At 36.7% G+C, this 18,547-nt stretch overlaps 2 protein-coding genes across 2 annotated transcripts in view; one reads left to right on the top strand and one right to left on the bottom strand.

The window, feature by feature from the left end:
• LOC309499923 (uncharacterized protein) overlaps positions 1–18,547 on the top strand; it is a 389,370-nt gene that overhangs the window by 268,520 nt on the left and 102,303 nt on the right. The window lies entirely within an intron of this gene.
• Positions 107–18,169, bottom strand: LOC309511039 (ras-associating and dilute domain-containing protein-like). Its single transcript, XM_082186053.1, has 9 exons — positions 18,095–18,169; positions 15,700–15,919; positions 15,031–15,203; positions 8,356–8,500; positions 7,508–7,686; positions 6,354–6,702; positions 4,045–4,172; positions 2,461–2,600; positions 107–1,272 (listed from the first exon to the last, which is right to left on the bottom strand). The coding sequence occupies exons 2-9, from the start codon at positions 15,914–15,916 to the stop codon at positions 1,185–1,187; spliced, it is 1,419 nt and encodes a 472-aa protein (XP_082042179.1). The 5' UTR covers positions 15,917–15,919; positions 18,095–18,169; the 3' UTR covers positions 107–1,184.

The raw sequence follows: 18,547 nt of genomic DNA, 5'->3' as shown, positions 1-18,547 counted from the left end.
ACACACACACACAGCAGCAGCTGGACTCCTCGTTCACACACACACACACACACACACACACACACACACACACACACACACACACACACACACACACACACACACAAGTGTGCTGTTACTTTATTTAGATTTCATTTCTAAACCCTCTTCAGACTAACAGACCCAGAGCAGGACGAGACTCAGTTCAACACCCTGTGAACGACAAACTAGAGTTTTCTGGCTTTTAGTCCATGTCTGTTAGTTCTGAAGCCATTGATAAGCTTGTGTTCTCCAAAACATTGACAAAATTATATTTTTGCACATATATTTAAAATCCCTAAAGCCAGAAAGCTGTTATGACTGTGCAACACACAACTCCCCGTTCAATAGGGAATACATCAACACTCGACAGAAAAACACAGTTTACCTCTTTTCTTTAAGAAGAAATCAAAATAATATTTATTACACTTGTACAATAACACATAAATATTACAACAGATTGTTTTTTAATGCCATCATGAACACAGATGACACTATAACACTGTTTCTCTGGCACTGAGGGAGAATATCATCATTTATGACTGACATCAGGAACCGCACAAGTAATATCAATATGAAATGTCATCAATATGAAAACGGTACAGGTGTAGTTTCATAACATCAGCAACATGAACCATTTAAAACAGCACTTTCATAGTGATACTTTGGTTAAATATTAAAAACTAATGTAGTTCTGGCTGATATTTACAGCAGTATTTGGATGTTATGAACAGAATGAAGCTGTAATTGTGTGTTTCCAGTTTGAGCTTTAAGGAAACTGAAATAACCCTGTCAGGACCACAACTATTTCTCACCAAAGCAGAAGATGACAGACGGACAGATGCTAAACCAAAATAAAACACTGGTAAACAATGGTTTCAAACATGTGCTAAACTATATTACATTAAAGATAGAGAGAAAAGTGAGAAATAAACGCTACTGTGAATGGGAGATTTCAACATATTATTCTGGCCTTTTGAGACAAAGAGTTTGCCAGCAGAAGCAACAACAAGAACAACTTAAATAACAGCATGAATGAATCCAGTTGAATTGCCTTTACTTTGGTTTCAGCACAATATTAGAGTTGCAGATTTGTCTGAATGGATCAATGAGGAAAGATCAGCTCAATGATGGAGTCAAGCGTCCAGGCGAGTCTGTTCTGGTTCTCAGCATCTGGTGATGAAGCTCCTGGATTGGGTTTTGGCCACCAGTAATCGCAGCGAATCGCTGGACGTCCGGATGAGTTCTCTTCCACTGACAGGGAAAGACAGAGCAGAGGAGGATTATTCTGTCCGTTTCAGAGTCAAGAACGTCCATCATCTCATCTGTGAAACCTCAGACGCCTGTGTTAAATCTTATCAAGTGAATCTTATGAACATGTTCAAGTTTCTTGTTTCAGAATCAGAATGATCTTTATCCACCACTGAATTTGTTGTAGTTTTTCAGGAGCTCCGGGTACATACATACATATTACATTATTTCTCTCCAAAAAAGAAAGAAAGAAAGAAAGAATATTTAGCTTAAAGAAAATAATAATTTAGAATTTTTGTACTATAATGCAAACAATAATGATTATAATAATGAAAAATAATAGTTCAAATTGGGAAGTAAAAGAAAGAAAGACTGAGGAAAAATGGGGAGCTTGAGTGTTTACACATGCTAGTATTAGTTGTGCTGCTTTAATGCTGATTTACATAAAAGTAGTAATAAATTAAAAACTACTGTAAGAATGTAAGAATAATGTGAAATGAGAACAAATAAAACACAACAACATTCAGAAACATTATAAAATCAATTATTTGGGCACTTAATTAATGTCAAAATGCAAAACATTTTAACGGTCACAAAATATGCTTCATTTCTTATTAATGGAAGTTATAATATATCATTAAAATATGTAATTTTTGCACCACTAGTGGCAATTGCAAAAAATAAAACAAGTAGCCCTTCCTATGACTGGGCCATATCACTAAAACAATACAATATTTTTCAGCTTTTTGACAATATTCTATATATTTGCTCTCAAAAAAGATCATTTTTCAGCTTTTTTTCAATCAGAGGATCAATTCTTTCAGCCAAATCAGTAAAAATCTAGTCAAAAATAAAGTGAATGGGAATGTTTTTTTAATCAATGGAGACAAGATGACGTATTACAGCGGAAGGTCAGCATGTCAAATGTTTTGATAAGAGGAACTGTAAAAACAAAAGTAGAGCTAACTTTTTTATAAATAAGGCAAACTATCACTCAACTTGAAGTTAACTCCACACACTTGCTTAAAACTTGTGTTCATCTAATGAGTAACAGGGTCTTTTGCAACTATGGATTGTTTAGCATTTAGCAATGCAAGCAGCAACAATCCTTGTTTTTCATCTCCATGTTTGATTTTCAAAGATAACTTCATGACATGAACATTGTTTGTCTCTTAAAACTGTAGTGTTCACCTGTGGTAGTCCAGGCCCACCAGACTGACTCCATTCACAGCGAGGATCCGGTCGCCCACTCGGAGTCTCTGGCTGAGCGCTGCTGGGGAGTCTGGCACCACTGACTTCACGTAGATCCCGCTCTCTCGCAGGGGAGTTTTCTGTTACCAACAAGACAAAACAAAGAGAAGACTCGAGATTAGCGATGACTAGATGAGGATCTGCACCAGCAGGAAGTGAATGATTGGTTTCTGTATCACCTTAATCACCACTGATGCATTTGTTTGAGAGCGTTCCTGAGTCACATGGAGAAAGTAGATGTTTTATTGTCTCTGAATGCTAAACCACACAGTCATCAGGTTCTTACTCAGTTCATCTGATTGTTAACATCAACCTCAATGTCAGTGCAGTTCTGGGAAACACAGGAGATCTCACGTTCAGTCAAGCTCTGGACTCATTGTTGGCTTCGAAAGACGATCGGTGTGGCCAACGCAAACCCATTCGTCCCCTACTGAGCAGTTTCTCGTAAAATGTAACCCCCCCACATGTGTACCTCATAGCTAACACCTAAGTCAGCAATTCCAAGTCATTTACAGGGCCAAAGTCTCTGAGCAAGTGAACAAAATAGCTCAAAGTAACTATGGCTCTGTTCCAAAGCATAGTAAGCTGCCTTTGTAGGCAGTATTTTAAGGTCTCACATGATGCAAAATCTGTTAGAAAAGTTAGGGAACAGCATTGTCCTGCCGTCCAAGACATCATCGACCAAAACCAAATTCAAAACCAAGGTAGCAACACATGTGTCCTTTGCAGAGAAGACAATCCCACAATGCACCGCAACAAGTTCAGTGAACAAATCTAGCCAGATAGTGGATAAAGTGAGGTTATAATATTTTAAAAAAATCTATTTTACACAAAACATGTTTAGAAGACGTGGATTAAACCACTCGATTTACATGGATTCCTTATATGAGGTCTTTATGAACGTTATGAAAGTTTTGGGTGAATGGACTTTCAATGGAGGGACGGAAATCCCTCATTTACACGAAAGACTCACTGGGTTTAGATCAACATGAGGGTGAGTAAATGTTGACAGGAGTTTTATTTTAGGGTGTATTCCCCTTTACAGATTAGGATGCTGTCTATGTAGGAAGCTCTCTAGGTTTTGGAGCACAGACTACATGTCCGGATCTAATCTAGCCCTGTTATTTTTAATCATAACAGCTGTTGACTGGCCTTGATCTGAAGGTGTTGTGCAGCTCAAATGGCATTACAGTTTGCATTCGACATATAAAACCGTGTGTCTAAAGAGAAATGAAATACCTTCTATATATAAAACAGGGTAATTTCATAAGCATGATCACAATGAAGGAACAACTATTAAAGTCAATATGCCAATCAACTCACCAGAGGAACCGAAATTTATTTATCGGCTTCAAATGTTACGTCGTCTACAGTAAATAGAGAGTGTCTATTAAACCAAACTTGTCCAGGGCATTTTCCTGCTAAATTCCCATTACCGCAAAGCACAAAAAAGTTCACATACTATTCACTGGAGAAAGAGTAGACAAGTGTAGAATATAAAAATAGGACAAAGATATTTCTCACCATTCCATCCACCAGTGCCAGACCAAGACCATGAGGTCCTCTCATCAGCTCTACGGTGAACACCTCATCTCTGTCCTCCTCGTCTTCCTCTTTTCTTTGGTCTGTGTTTCCTTCCAGGCCGTTCTTTACTGGGAAAACAACATCAAACGCATCACATCATCAGCTCTGGGCCTTCACTAGATCAAATAAAGCATAAACAAACTCAAATATCACTGAATGTCCAGGTCATCCCAAACATCATCCCAAAATCAGAAGAATTATATTTTGCATGAAGAAAATGAAGGTTGTTTTCAGGACTATCAATATTATTATCATGGCATTAAAGTCAAAATGAAATCAGAATTGTAGGTCAAATGGGAAAGGTCAAAAGTCACCCGTAAACAACTGAACTGACATAAACATCAGATAATTCTGCATGATGATGATGATGATACAAGAATGACTGTTTTCCTGTTCCCATGAAGATCTTCTGCTGTGGGCTGGTGGAAACACAAAGGGCTTTCCTCCAGCGCTCGGCCACCCGGCCCGCGTCCTGAACAATGCCCGTCCCCATTAAGATTCCACCCAGCAAGTCAACTGTAAATTCCCATGATGCTTTATCCATTGCTCTTTTTTCTCCTGACATCACCACCTCTCTGTAATTCTTGAACCAGATTATAGGATTTGTGCCAGTACCAAAAAAAAAAACAGCCAAAACTAGTGTGATCTAAGCAGAGTCCCTTTGATTAGGAAAACCCACACTAGTCTTCAGAGAGAGGAGGCGGGAAACCAGTGGGAACGGGATGCCACATGTAGAGCTTTCCATTCCTTAACTATATATTAAATGTACAAATGTCCAAGTTTACACACTATTTTCGTTCATTCTTTGTTTCGGCTCTATATTCTGATTGGACTGTGTTTGAAGCTGTTGTTAAATGTGACAATTTGCTTGGCAACATAAACAGCCATATAGTAGAGAACGTCAACACACATCAGAGATAAACTATGTGGAAGTTGAGATATTTTGTGAATAAAATGTTTTTTACGAATACAAAGCATTTGCATTGCTTCATAACATCTGGATTCAACCATGGGAGTCAGATGGATTTCTATTACAATGCCTTTATGACATTTTTGAAGTTTTGTTGGAATGGCCTTTTAATGGAGGACAAAATGTCTTAGGTTTCATTTAAATACCTCAGAATTTTCATTTTTGGGTAAACTAACACAAAATGTTGTTTTTTTTCAGATCTGAATCTGAATGCTGCTTTAGTTAATGAAGGCTTCCTGTTGATTGGATTCTCAATCCTTTAAAAATGTATGACCTGTCATCATGGAAATCATTCCTCGTCATTGATGAAACAGCAAGAGTTAAACATATTCCTCCAAATGCCGCTACAATAAGTGTTAAAGCGCTGAAGAAACTCTATGATTTACCTGATCTTGAGAGAGAGAGAGAGATTGAGGCACAATTTGGATTGTTCTCACCTGACCATTGCTCATATTATAAATATATTATGCGTGGGAAAAACATTCTGGAGAGGAGATATGCTGGTTTCCAGCTTCTTCACCCGATGGAGCCAGAGCACACAAACCCAACTCCACATCAACACCAGCACCACCCAATACTCCTCCAAAGACAATACACCCTGCCTTTGAAATCAGGGAACACACTACAGGGTGAACATGTCTGAGGTGTTTCTCAGAGTACAGCTCACAAACTAATAGAAGACAAGTAGAACAAGAGCTACATCTCTTTTCATGTAGCTTTACATCAGTGTAAAATCATGCGTATGCAAGGAACACTGTTTTTTCTGTTGTTGTTCCCAGAGACTAAACAGACCTTTATCCAGAATCTGGTGGAGAAAAGCAGATCAGCAAGTGTCTTGGTGTCTTGCTTGATCATGGTCAAGTCAGGGATTGATGCTTACATTTTTCCCAAGGTCCACATGTGCTCTTAAGTTGAAATTTGTTATAGGCCTACTTAAAATGAATAATTTTACACGTCAGCCGAGACAAAAGCTACAAAAATTTGTGTTGACTTTAATGCCAGATACAGTTTATTGTGTAACCAAAATACCAATAATAACCAGGAAAAACTTTAGTCATAATGGACTTTTATTTATAAACAAGCGTAAAATACACTGGGACTCTTATTTTGAAATGTTTATGTTTTACTATAGAGTGCAACAGTCTGGTTCCAGAAGTAAACAATCATTTTACCAATTTACCAATTACCATTTTAGATATTAAATACTTTTTATAACCTTAAATTTCACAAAGCTGAGGACCTGCAGGGACCTTTTTTTATTCACACACATGCGGATTACCTTTCCTGTGCTGGCGTGCCGTCTGCTGTGTCGCCCCCTCCAGCGGGCCGGTTTCCAGCTCGGCCTGGTCGAGATTCTGAGGGGTGTTGGGAGGCGTAAGCAGGCAGGAGGGGTCGAGGGCCAGACTCTTGTGGTAGCCCAGGTCTGTACTCCCAGACAAGCTGTTCTGGAGCTCCAGGCTCTTGAGTTTCTGGGTCAGGACGGCCTCACACGAGCTCAGGTTGCTGTGAGACTCCCGGAGCTGAGGAGGTGTCAGGGTGACGGGGTGTTGATCTGTTGCCTCTGAATCCTGGCAGGTGATTGGTTCAGTCGTTGGTTCAGTCTCTTCATTCAAGTTACTGCTGGAGCCCTGAATTAATCCAAAATGACAAAAATAATTATCAGCTCATATTTCAAGACATGTTCGATTGATTTGTAGAGCACTTTTCAGAGTATGCATCACTTCAAAGCAGCTTTGGAAAAAGTCATACTGATATGTCAGTAATGCCTTAGTGCTGTACCTGAATCAAGTGATCTTGGATGATATGACAATATAAAACCAGGATACAAGTGATCCCCCGGATTTAGATCTATCTATATTGTATTTGTAGTGTTGTCTAGCACATATATCAGTGGCATAATGACATCTGAGCACTCAAAGGCAATTAAGATATAAATATTTGTAATTTTGTTCTATCAAGAGATATAAATGTTGGTTGGTTTTGTTCTATCACGAGATGTAAAGTGCCCCTATTATGCTTTTTAGAATATTAGGCAAGGCAAGGCATATTACAACGCAATATTACTCTTATTGGTCGGTTTTGTTCTAAGCGAGACTAAACAATTCTCAAAAAGCATCATATTGAAGATATGATTTGGTTGTCTTAAGTGAAAAATAGCTAGTTGTCAAAGAGTTTTATGCTAGTTAAATATTTTATTATTAAATTCACCGTAATTTAACCAACAGTGTTGAGAAATATGGGGTATGGATTTAATTTAAATTAATAAAGTCTCTGAGTAGAGGCAGAAAAACTATAACGTGATGGCGTTCCTTACTGTGAAAATTAACAAAATTTTCTAAATAAAAACTTCTACACTCTTCAACTAACCATTGCACTAAATGTCTGTGCATTTTGTGTGGCGTCTAGGGCGTTCACAGCATGGAGGAGGTTTACCTGTGAGGGCTGATGATCAGACTGTGTCTGGCTCTCTGGGAGAGACTGGATAAACTCCTGCAGATTCTGCAATGGCGGGAACAGCCCTGGCTCTGTGATGGGATTTCCCAGCTCCAGATGAAAGATGCTGCTGGGCAGGATTAGAGGAGGATGGTTGTCGAAACTTTCCAGGATATTAGCTAAGACAAAAAAATATTTTTGCTGTCAGGCACAGAGAATCTCAGCGAGCATTTAAGACATCATTTGAGCCCTTTATACGTAGACCTCCCCCTGATAATGAAGCACCCAATGCTAAAAAGGTTAGTTGAAAGCAACACTGACACTGTATTTTAATGTTTATTGCTTTAAAGATGCCGGCTTTAAACCAATCAATTTTATAATGTGCGATATACAAATAAATGTGATGTGACTTTACTGGAGAGTTGAATTGCGGAGCTGGTGCAAACATATCCACATCTCTATGATCAGATGCTTTCTTAACAGATGTTTTCTCACTGCTGTCATTTTTGTTGTATGTTTATTTTGTTATTGAGAGAAAAGCATTGCATTACATATACATATTCATCTAAATGCTTGCTCTCAGCAATTTGGGTGGTGTCGCGGACATTCGCTTACATTATACTGCTGAAAAGGTATTTCAAACTTCTTTTTACCTCCAAGTGAAGAAAGAAAAATAACTTTGTCATGAGTATATCAGGGCCTTAAGGCAAACCTTTTAAAATACACATATAAAACAGTATTTAATCAATTTAGGCTGTAGGTATACTATATTATGGAACTGACAATGGTCAAATGTCACTGTTCATCTGTGATTACAGGATGATGTGTGTGTTCATATTTGAGCTCACATGTATGGAGGGCCGCCGCTGCATCCTCTGGAGACGGGGTCCAGCATGGAGGGCACGTACGGGCTGTGTTGTACTCTCTCAGCATATGATGCAGCTGTGCAGGGTTCAGATGAACAAACTCAGCTCTCAGAGTGGACCATGATGCCTGTAAACACACACAGATGCATAGAAGAATGAAAAATTCACGTAAAACTAAAAGGGCTTTTAAGGCCTAGCCAGATTTCTCAGCAGGGTTAGCTAACTATTCAGGACAGGAGAAAAGTGCTGGTGAAATGTCTTTAGAGATGTGTTGACCCACGATTGGTCACATGCATTGTAATCTTGATTTTGCAGCAGACAATGGGCACAGAATTGGATATGGCTTACAATGCTTTTGGGAAACACAGCTCAGCATGATTTAGCAATGGTAACGGTTGGAAAAAAAAACTGCTTTCAGTTAGTTTACTCATTCACACATCTCACAAGTCAATTTAGATGAAATTTTTGTGTTGTATAACAATGAAAATACATTTTTAGTAATATCACTTAAAGGGAGCATGTACAAAGAAAATAGCAAAGGACCCAAGACTGAGCCTTGTGGTGTACCCTCCTTTACCATCGAAAAGATGTTTTACACAATCACATTTACACAAACAAACGGGTAGAATCTAAACTAGGTTAGTGTCTGTCCAGAAACAGCAACACAATGTAAAATGAATGTGTCACATGTAGCACTTAGTTCAAGTAACACTAGCAGAGATATGCAACCCTGGTCAAATATCATTTAGTCTGAATGTTTTAGTACATGTCTATGTAGTAAGGAGAATAATTGGGTGGACACAACAGTTTCCAGTACTTTGATGAAAAAATTCTTTTCACAAGGGTACATATTCTCTGACAACACATGACAAGTAAACTCTATTGTCGACCAAACCAAACATCTTTAAAATACCGCAAAGGAAATACAGTCAAAACACTTAAACAAAAGACAGTTCACCAAATAACACTCCACATTTATTTTTTCATTCTCCTTTACTTGTGTCTTGTCTAAATAACAGAGTAGTGTTTTCTTCTGTGTCATTTTTTTGCATCCAGAACAAAATAACATCCACTACTTGTATATAATTAAACCAATCTCTTCACAAAATTATATAGGAAGCAGTGGCTGGGAATGAACATTATTGTACAAACTCACTAGAACAACAGACTCTTGCTGAACCTGACAGGATATGTTAGGCATTTCCTTACAGTTACAGCTTAGTTTCATTCAACAGAGAGTTTATCTTTAGAGTTTTTTTTTTTTTTTTTAGTTTAATTTAATTTGAATACAGAATATAGTCCATATGCCTTGAACTAAAACAAAGTTTCAAGGAGACCTATAACGCTCTTTTACCAAGTCTTGATTTTGGTTTTGGGGTCTTCTAGAAAAGGTTTTCATGCTTGAAAGTACAAAAGACAATATATTTGACATTGTTGCAGCACCTCTCTTCCTAGTCTGTCAGTAACACTCTGTTTAGTTCCTGTCTATATGAAGCCTCTCCTTTCCATAAGTTTCAGAAATGCCATGCCTGATTCCATAACCGCAAGTTTCAACATACTCATTTATTTTACGTATGCCTTGGGTGGGAATTATTTAAATGAGGAATATTGACATGTTTGTTCCTGGAAGAAAACTCAAGACTCCCTCTGGAGTGACACTGTAACTTTGCAGACCTGTCATGCTCAAACAGCAACATTACAGAAACATTTAAAAATATTTAATACACTGTTTTGAGGGTTGCATGCCAATTATACTGATAGTTACTTAATTTAATTTACCAATTAAATATAAATCAAAGTAATGAAATATATTTAGGGTGAAAGTTGAGAGAAAGTTACAATGTCTGTAGCACTAAGATAATAAGTTGGAAGACATTGCTAAATATTACTTCTTATATCTTTATTTTGATTTGGGGAAGAAATGTCACGTGGCAAGATTCACTATTATACCCTGAAATGAAGCATGAGAGATTTTTTATAAATCATTTAGCTGATGCATAGACATTTTTAAGACGCCTCAAACACGTGATGGGTGGTGTTACATGAGTCTGGGAAGGGCTGTGATCTGTAGGACCGCAGGACTCACTCTTGGCTAATAAAGCCACAACACAGTCGTGCATGTGCATCAGACGCATGTTTATGAGTAACTCATTTTCTCCAGCTGAATGTGCAAATTATTTGCGTTTCACTTCTATCCGTAGCCAGGTCTGGTCTTGGTTTCTCCAAGGATTTGACTGTAGAAGGGCTAAACAAGTAACCAGTCCCATGAGTAAAACAGGTCTGGTGTAGATGTTGGATCTACGTCTTCGTTCACCATTAAATAAAATATTGCTCAGAGACCAAAAATGGAAATGAATGGAAATGTATCAAATTTGTTTCAGATCTTACTCCTAAGCTTTCTTAAACATAATTTTTTTTTTTTTTTTTTTTTTTAAACACACAAATGAGACAAATGGCAATGAATGTGGATAGAAGCTCAGATCATTTGGTCTTGGAATAATTTGATGAGAAATGCTGGAGATCTCTGATTTTGACTGCATTTTGAATATATGACAAATCTGTGAAGGACAGTTTAAGAGACTGTTGAGAGAACTTGTGTCATATTGTGATTTTTCTTTGCTATAGACACCCACAAAAGGCTGGACTGAATAGTCAGAATGGCTGTCCCAAAAATAGATGGATGGAAAAGGGGAAAAGACATCTGCAACTATGTGCAGAAATGGATGTTTTACAAACCACAAACTGTGCGCTCATGCCATGGGTGGAAACTTAACAACCAGTCTCCCAGCAACTTTGACATGCAACCATTGTTTGTTGACGGATAGAGGAAGTTAACATTCTCTAATTGCACACTGGATGATTCTGACAGACACATGCTGTCTCTTTACTCTCAACAAGTGCTACATGTGATCATATTACTAGCCAGAAAAGTACAGTTCCTCAAGACAAACTTTGATGTTGGCTTGACCTAAAAGTTTCAGATCAATACAGTATTATGGGTTAGATCGATTGGTTGCTCGAGTGTTCGGAGTGGTTGGTACGGTTGTCTTTGGTGTAGCTATGGTGTTCAATAGAGGTTGATAGGGTGTTTTTAGGTTACTTTTTCACACTTACAATTGTTAATCCCAGATGATTCAAAATCTTAGGTAAACTATTCCTCGACGAGCACGCAACCGGTTTAAATGGAATCTGTGGAAATGTGTGAAACATTGCTGAACCCAAAGTTAAATTTCACCTTCACTTGGGCTATAAAGATGTTAACCCAGAGTCACAGCCAGTTCAAACAAATGCAAAAACTGTTTGATTTCCGCATGCGATTTCTCTGTTCAGACTAATATGTTTTCATGTTTTAAAGTGCACTTATTCTGATGTGTTGACTAACATACTAAAGCACATATAAAGTACTTGATTATAATTTTAACTGTGTTAATTATCTTTAAAGTTAATTTCAAAATCGTAATTTTAAGAGTGTAATTACAAATACATTTAAATACAAGTTTCAATATAAATGAATATAATTTACAAAAGTTTACAAAAAATGCTTGTCAGTAAATTCAATAGTACACTTTAACCAGACAATAAAAAAAAAATTAAAAAAAATTAAAAAACATCTAAAGGTGTACTTAAGTCATACTTAAATTTAAACTATAACACATTTTCATTCATTTGTAAATGACATTCTGGTATTGTAGTTTTGTATTTGTGTGTAGAATGTTTGTTTGTTTACTCTTTGTTAATAAGTTCAACATTCCTAGGGACTATGGATGAAAAAAGTTTGCCAATTTGGCAAAATCTGCCAGATAAAAAAAAAAAAAAAAGATCTTGTATTATTAATGTATATTGTATTATTAAATTATATACAAACATGCAATTAAAAATATTATTTTACTACATTATTTCTGTAATAAGTACTCTTTTTAAAAGTAAGCTAAAGTGTAATTCTTTTTCACAAGGGTATCTTTCCGAGTCCGTCATGGTTTTAATAATGGAGAAAAACCCTTAATCCAATTGGGAATGAAATGTGGTTCAGTTTTTGAAATATTTACATTTCCTTCATTTACTGTTAAGGTTGACTGCGTAATGCAGGACAAATAAACACAGAGATCATGTGACAGAGTGAGTCATGTATATGTTTGTGTGGAGTGTGTTTAAAGTAAACTCAGTCACTTAAGACATGAGATCATACAAGCCCCTCCCACCCAGAGCTGTAATCCAGCTCTCTGATAGGCTAAGAGGCTTACCGGTCAAAGTTCATTTACTGCAGAGCCTTCACGAGACCTGTAAACCCCCACGGTACAGGATGTGTTTGGGTGACGTGCTGTAAACCTTACACTGTCCCTCTGTTATTCTGCCTTTCTTTTATGGTATGATAAGTTAAGTGAAACTCACTTCCTTATGCACAAAAGAGTAAACAATGCGTCCCCCCCCCCCCCCCCCACTATCAATGGCTTTAGAAGAAAGTTAACTGGTTTAAGACCAGAAAAACAGCTGTTTTGACTCCGTCTACATTGTATTTACAAAATGATTCAACTTTGATGACTGAGCAGAATAATGCATATTATTCAGGATTATATGACAGGCTGAACGGGTTTTTATTTACGTGGTGAGCGGAAAAAAGGCATGACTCAAGAAGTAAATATGACGTTTGTCATGAGTTTGATGCCATCATGAGGTTATATTGAATTAACTTGGGCTTGTGAAACAGGTTTGCTCTGTATTTCTTGAAACATCACGTCATTTTTATGTCTTTTACAAGGGTTTTTATTGGTGTTTCTATAACTGATACTCACACCTGTCCAATCAGCAGTCAAACCCAGATCACAACCTCCAGCGCACCTTGCTGTCAAATCCAAGTTAATTCTTCTTTGCAACTGAAGAATTTCCTTATTTATTCAGAAGGAAACTCGATCAAGCCGTTTGTCAAGCGAAGTGAACAAACAATATAAGGGTGCACTCACTTTATGACCGGAGCATTTCCTTTCTGGTGAATTGTTATCTCTGGATGAGGGCCTTTAAAATGATTTAGCCTTCACTAATGAATCATTCAGACTGATTTGTGAACTGTTTTGACTTATTCATTCACGGGAACAACTCAAGATACAATTTCTCTCACAACACTATAGGTTGCAAGTAACTTTTACTCTACACAAGAGAAATATCTATAGCTGATGGAATATTTCAGTGTGTAACAACAAAAATGCACAGGTAACACTTTAAAATAAGGTTCAATTTGTTATTATTAGTATAACTAACATGAACTATTTTAGTTAGGGTTAAGTTTAACATTTACTAATACATTACTAAAATACATTTTTTATCTGTTAATGAACAAAGATCAATAAATGAACTAACAATTAGACATAATACTAAAGCATTTCTCTAGTTAGGGTGAAGTTTAACATTTACTAATACATTACTAAAATAAAAATGGTTAAAAATTGTAAGATCAATCAATGTTTTAACAAATGTATTACTCATTCTTAGTTAATGTATTAAGTAATGTTATAATAGGACATTATTGTAAAGTGTTACCAATTAATATTCAGTATAGAGACTTCCATGATGTGTAAAGGGTGTGTTCACACTTGGCAGGTTTGATTCGATTTAAACAAACTCTCGACTGAAATATGAACTCAACACAGAACAAAGACATCTAAACGAACCAAAAACAGGTCCTGATGACACAAGATGTGACCCTTAAAAAGGACAGAATGCTCAAGCAAACCTGTTTAATCTCGTCATAGTCGTGATGTTGACAATCACAGTTCAGTTCAGGCACAAAAACACTGTCTTCTTGAAGCAGATCTTGGTTTGTGTGTGTGTGACGAAGGCGATTCATGCCGCTGTTTTGCCACATGACACAAGCTCAACACAAGTTCTCAGCTGGTCTAAATACCATCATACTGTGTGTACGCACACACAACAAGCACATTTACCCCCAAACACAGCTTTGTTCTGGATGTTTGGTAAGTTCCATCGTAAAATATACGTCATAAAAGCTGTTTTTGTTTTGTTTTGTATCTTTATGTGTTGTTAAAAATAACAGCGTGAACACGAAGCGAACCAGGACTAAATGTATCCTATTCTTCTTCTTTTTTTTATTATCCGGATCAAACGAACCAAGAGAACCCAACCACAAGTGTGAACACACCCTTAGATTTAATTAATTCCCATGACTTTTCCATGCCTGGAAAACACAATTTCAAAATTCCCAGATAATTCCAGGTTTTCCATGACAATAGGAAACAACATATTGGGTAGATTCACCTCAGATGGTTCAAATCATATTTTGCCTCAAAATTTGAAGATAAATTAAAATTATAAAATTATATTTAGCCTTTAGAAAATGAAACATTTCCCCAAAATTCTCATTTTCTACTGCAATGAATGAATGAACTAATTCAGGTTAAGGCACATTATTAATCTAATATCTGTATGCAAAATAGAGCTTTCCTAAATGTACAAATATTGTCTTTTTTACTGTTTAACTGTGAGTTTATAAAATTGAATGTTGTTTGAATCCTGTAAAGATTTGATTTATTTTGTGTCAGAACATATTATTGTGTGCAAGTACATGATCATGGTACTGGAATCATCCCTAAAACAACCCTTCAGCATCTGTGCAAGCTCTTGTGGAGCATCTCTAGGGTTTCTGACCTGCAGAAGGGTCTCTTTGGGAGTCGCGAGCAGGTTGACGGCTGAAGAGAGTTTCTGGAAGGAGTCGGCAGCTAAATCTCCCAGCCCGATGCTTTGAGTCCAGTCCATCAGCAAATCCAGGTTGGCCCGGATCTGCACTCCTCTAGACCACTGGTAGAAACCACCGCCAGACCCTGCAAACACAACCACAACTATATTTATTCTGAAGTCACAATTAGTGCAAGTGGTAAAACATGTTCATCATATTAAGCTTCTCTTTATTTTTCAATAATCATCAAGTCACATGTAGGATTTGAACTCAACCAGTCATAGTTGTGTCTGGCTTCAGCAGAATATTGCGCGCAAACAGACCAATGATATTTACACCTGGATGCAAATATTCACTCTGTAAAATTCACACCCTTGTGAGAAACACGTCCCAACAGAGAAGCAAGAGCACTGGGGTGAAAACAGCCGGTTCTACAAAGTAGTTTACAACACACTCTCTCATCTTCTCTTGTGGTCTTATTTTGGTGTGTGAATCCATATAACTTGCACTGAAACCTCAGTGGTGATTTGCATAAAAAAAAAAAAATCAAAGAGTTCACGCACAGTAAATTGACTCTATTTTTGAGTGCGAATCACCATCAGGTTTTGTTGAGTCTTCAGAAGGACAGGTCATGTGCTCACCTCTCTCCATGAGCGCGTTGAAGAGCGAGGCGTTGGTGAAGAAGAACAGGTAGGTCAGCAGTTGAGACGTGATCTCGCTGTGCACCAGGAACGTCTTGAGCAGTGTCAGGGCCTCCTTCAGGACGTCCAGGATTTGGCTGACTCCCGCAGGCGTGCGCAGCTGTCCGCTCTCAGAGAAAGGGTTACTGTCCAGCAGCTCCGGCAACACAGCATACATACTCTAACAGAGGGACGGGGACATAATGTCTGATTAATGTGCTTAACAATCCATTAACTGATGTATCCCGTACAGAATCTTATAATAGCTTAAATAGTAGCTTTATTAAAAACAACTTTATTAAGAGGACCACCCCATATATAACACGTTGTTTACTGAAGTATATACCCTGTATTTTGAGCATGAATGGTGTAGTTATAATAATTACTCCAAAGTCATGTGAAAATTATGCATGCAATATTTTGCGCACAATGCAGTCATATAATATCTACAACATACATATATATATATCATGGGGGGCACACAGGACATAAAGAAAAATCTATGTATAGAGTTGTAAGTTTTAATAAACATTTATAAATCTGAATATATAATTGAAAATCTGAATATATTATTAGAAAAATCTTGACTTGTGACTGAAAAATGAATATATAATTTAAAACCCTGAAAATTTCTAAATAAAATTATATATATATATATATCCCAAATTGTATCCAAATTGTAAATTGTAAAATAAAAGTTGTAAAATATCTATATTTAAAAATCTTTAATAGTTGAATAGTAAATCTAAATATATGCCGCTGTTCTGTTTGGGATAAGTACGATTTTTAAAAACATTTTCTTTGAAAGAAATTAATACTTTTACTCAGCAAGGATGCATTAAAGTGTTAAAAAGTGATAGTAAAGGTATTTATAATGTTACAAAAATGTCTGTGTCAAAACAAATGCTGTTATTTTTCAACTTTTTATTAAACACAAAAAAATTATAAACATTTAATAATTTTATCAATAATAAGAAATGTTTATTGGGCATCAAATCATCATATTAGAATGATTTCTGAATGATCATGTGACACTGAAGACTGGAGTAATGATGCTGAAAATTCAGCTTTGATCACAGGAATAAATTACATTTTACAAATAATATTTTAAATTGTACACTGTAAAATGTAATTGCTGAGCTTACTAAAATGATTAAGTAAACTTAACTTATTTGATTAAGTTTGTTGACATTACTTAGTTTAACTAAGTAATTCCAACTTTTTCCCCACACAAAGTGCTTAAACTCAACTTGTTCATTTAGCTCAACTTAAAAGTTTAAGTATTGTGAATGCACCAGATATACAGTAGGTGGCGGTAATACTCCAAAGGAGTGAGAGCTCATTAATTGGACGAAGAAGAAGAAGACTACACATGCTACTTGGTTCAGATAGCCGGTTCATTAATTTGCACATGGCTGGATGAGAGCATGATGAGGTGAGTCTCTTTTTTTTTATAGTTTAACTGCTACATTTTCATTACAAAATAACAATATACCAATCAAAGTTCATAAACAGTAGTATTTGTTAAAATATTGATATAAAATCGATGGATGACGTTGAATTGCTCTTAGCAATCTAACAATTGGTAATCGTCTCGCTTTAAAGTAGGGTTGCCAACTGTCCCGAATTAGGCGGGACGTCCCGTATTTTGGGCCTAATTTATTTGTCCCGTGCTCAGATTGGTTAGCTGGCCCAGTGTGTTGTGATTCGCTAACCTCCAAGTGCACGTTGTTCGGAAACGTCACGCCCCCTTATCTTTACCGGTAGTTTGTGCTTCAGTAAACAACGGCGTCAATATTGCCATACCAGTTTGAGCCCGAATCAGACCCAGAGAATGTTAGTGGAGAGGATCGAGCAGAAACTGTTCAAGAACGGCTGTTAAAGGACGTTTCAGAAAGGTATGTTTTTTAAGACTGCAGATCGCTATATGACACTGTTACTTTTGTATATTTAGAACGATTGTAGCTAAATATCTGTCGCCTGAACTATTAATCCAATACGAACACTAAACATTGGCTTTACAACAGTAGCCAAATCAAACACAAAACCATGTTTAGCATGCCTGTAGATAAACAAGCATGTAGATAAACAATACATAAAAGCTATAATCAAAGAATAATTTACACTGATCACATAAACGACAACAACCATGAACAATCCAAGTTCGCTGCGCTGGTGATATTAAACAGAAGTTTGTATGTGTTTGTCGGATAAGTATGAATTAACGTTAGCATTTAACAAACTGGTTTGTGGAGCCAAACAGCGTTGTCCTTCGTTTACTTCCTTGCTACAACGTACAATTAACAATACGAACTATCACAGGAAAACACAACGACGAAAAATAAATCATACTTACAGGTTGTGGCCCGTAAACAGTTTCTGTTTTTAAAGTTGGAACTGCTCCATCTTTCAGGACTAGCAGTTGTGCGAATCCTTCTTCGGAGGAGGGGTTTATGTAAATATTGGGCTTAGTGATGTCAGCAAGCCCGCAGGAATGTTGTGTAGTCCCTACTGGACGTTTTTTGTAGTTCTTAGAAATTGATTTATTTAAAAGCAAAAATCTCCCTTTGCTTTAAACTTTTAAAGTTGTAACTTTGCAGATGTTGTTTATGCTCAAACAGCAACATTACACACTAACTCAAGTAAGAAAAGTGAAATCGTGTTTTACCACCCCTTTAATGTTTAAAAAAAGCCTTAGAAAGTAAATAGAAAGCTTTTGTAACATTATAAATGTCTTTACTGTCACTTTTGATTAATGTAATGCATCCTTGCTGAATAAAAGTAGGCAATTACTTTCTTTATTTTTTCC

This window comes from Leuciscus leuciscus (genome assembly GCF_965113295.1).
Source record: "Leuciscus leuciscus genome assembly, chromosome: 1".
Taxonomy (NCBI): domain Eukaryota; kingdom Metazoa; phylum Chordata; class Actinopteri; order Cypriniformes; family Leuciscidae; genus Leuciscus; species Leuciscus leuciscus.
The sequence above is the reverse complement of the archived record's forward strand: the minus strand, read 5'-3'. Positions and strand labels throughout refer to the sequence as shown.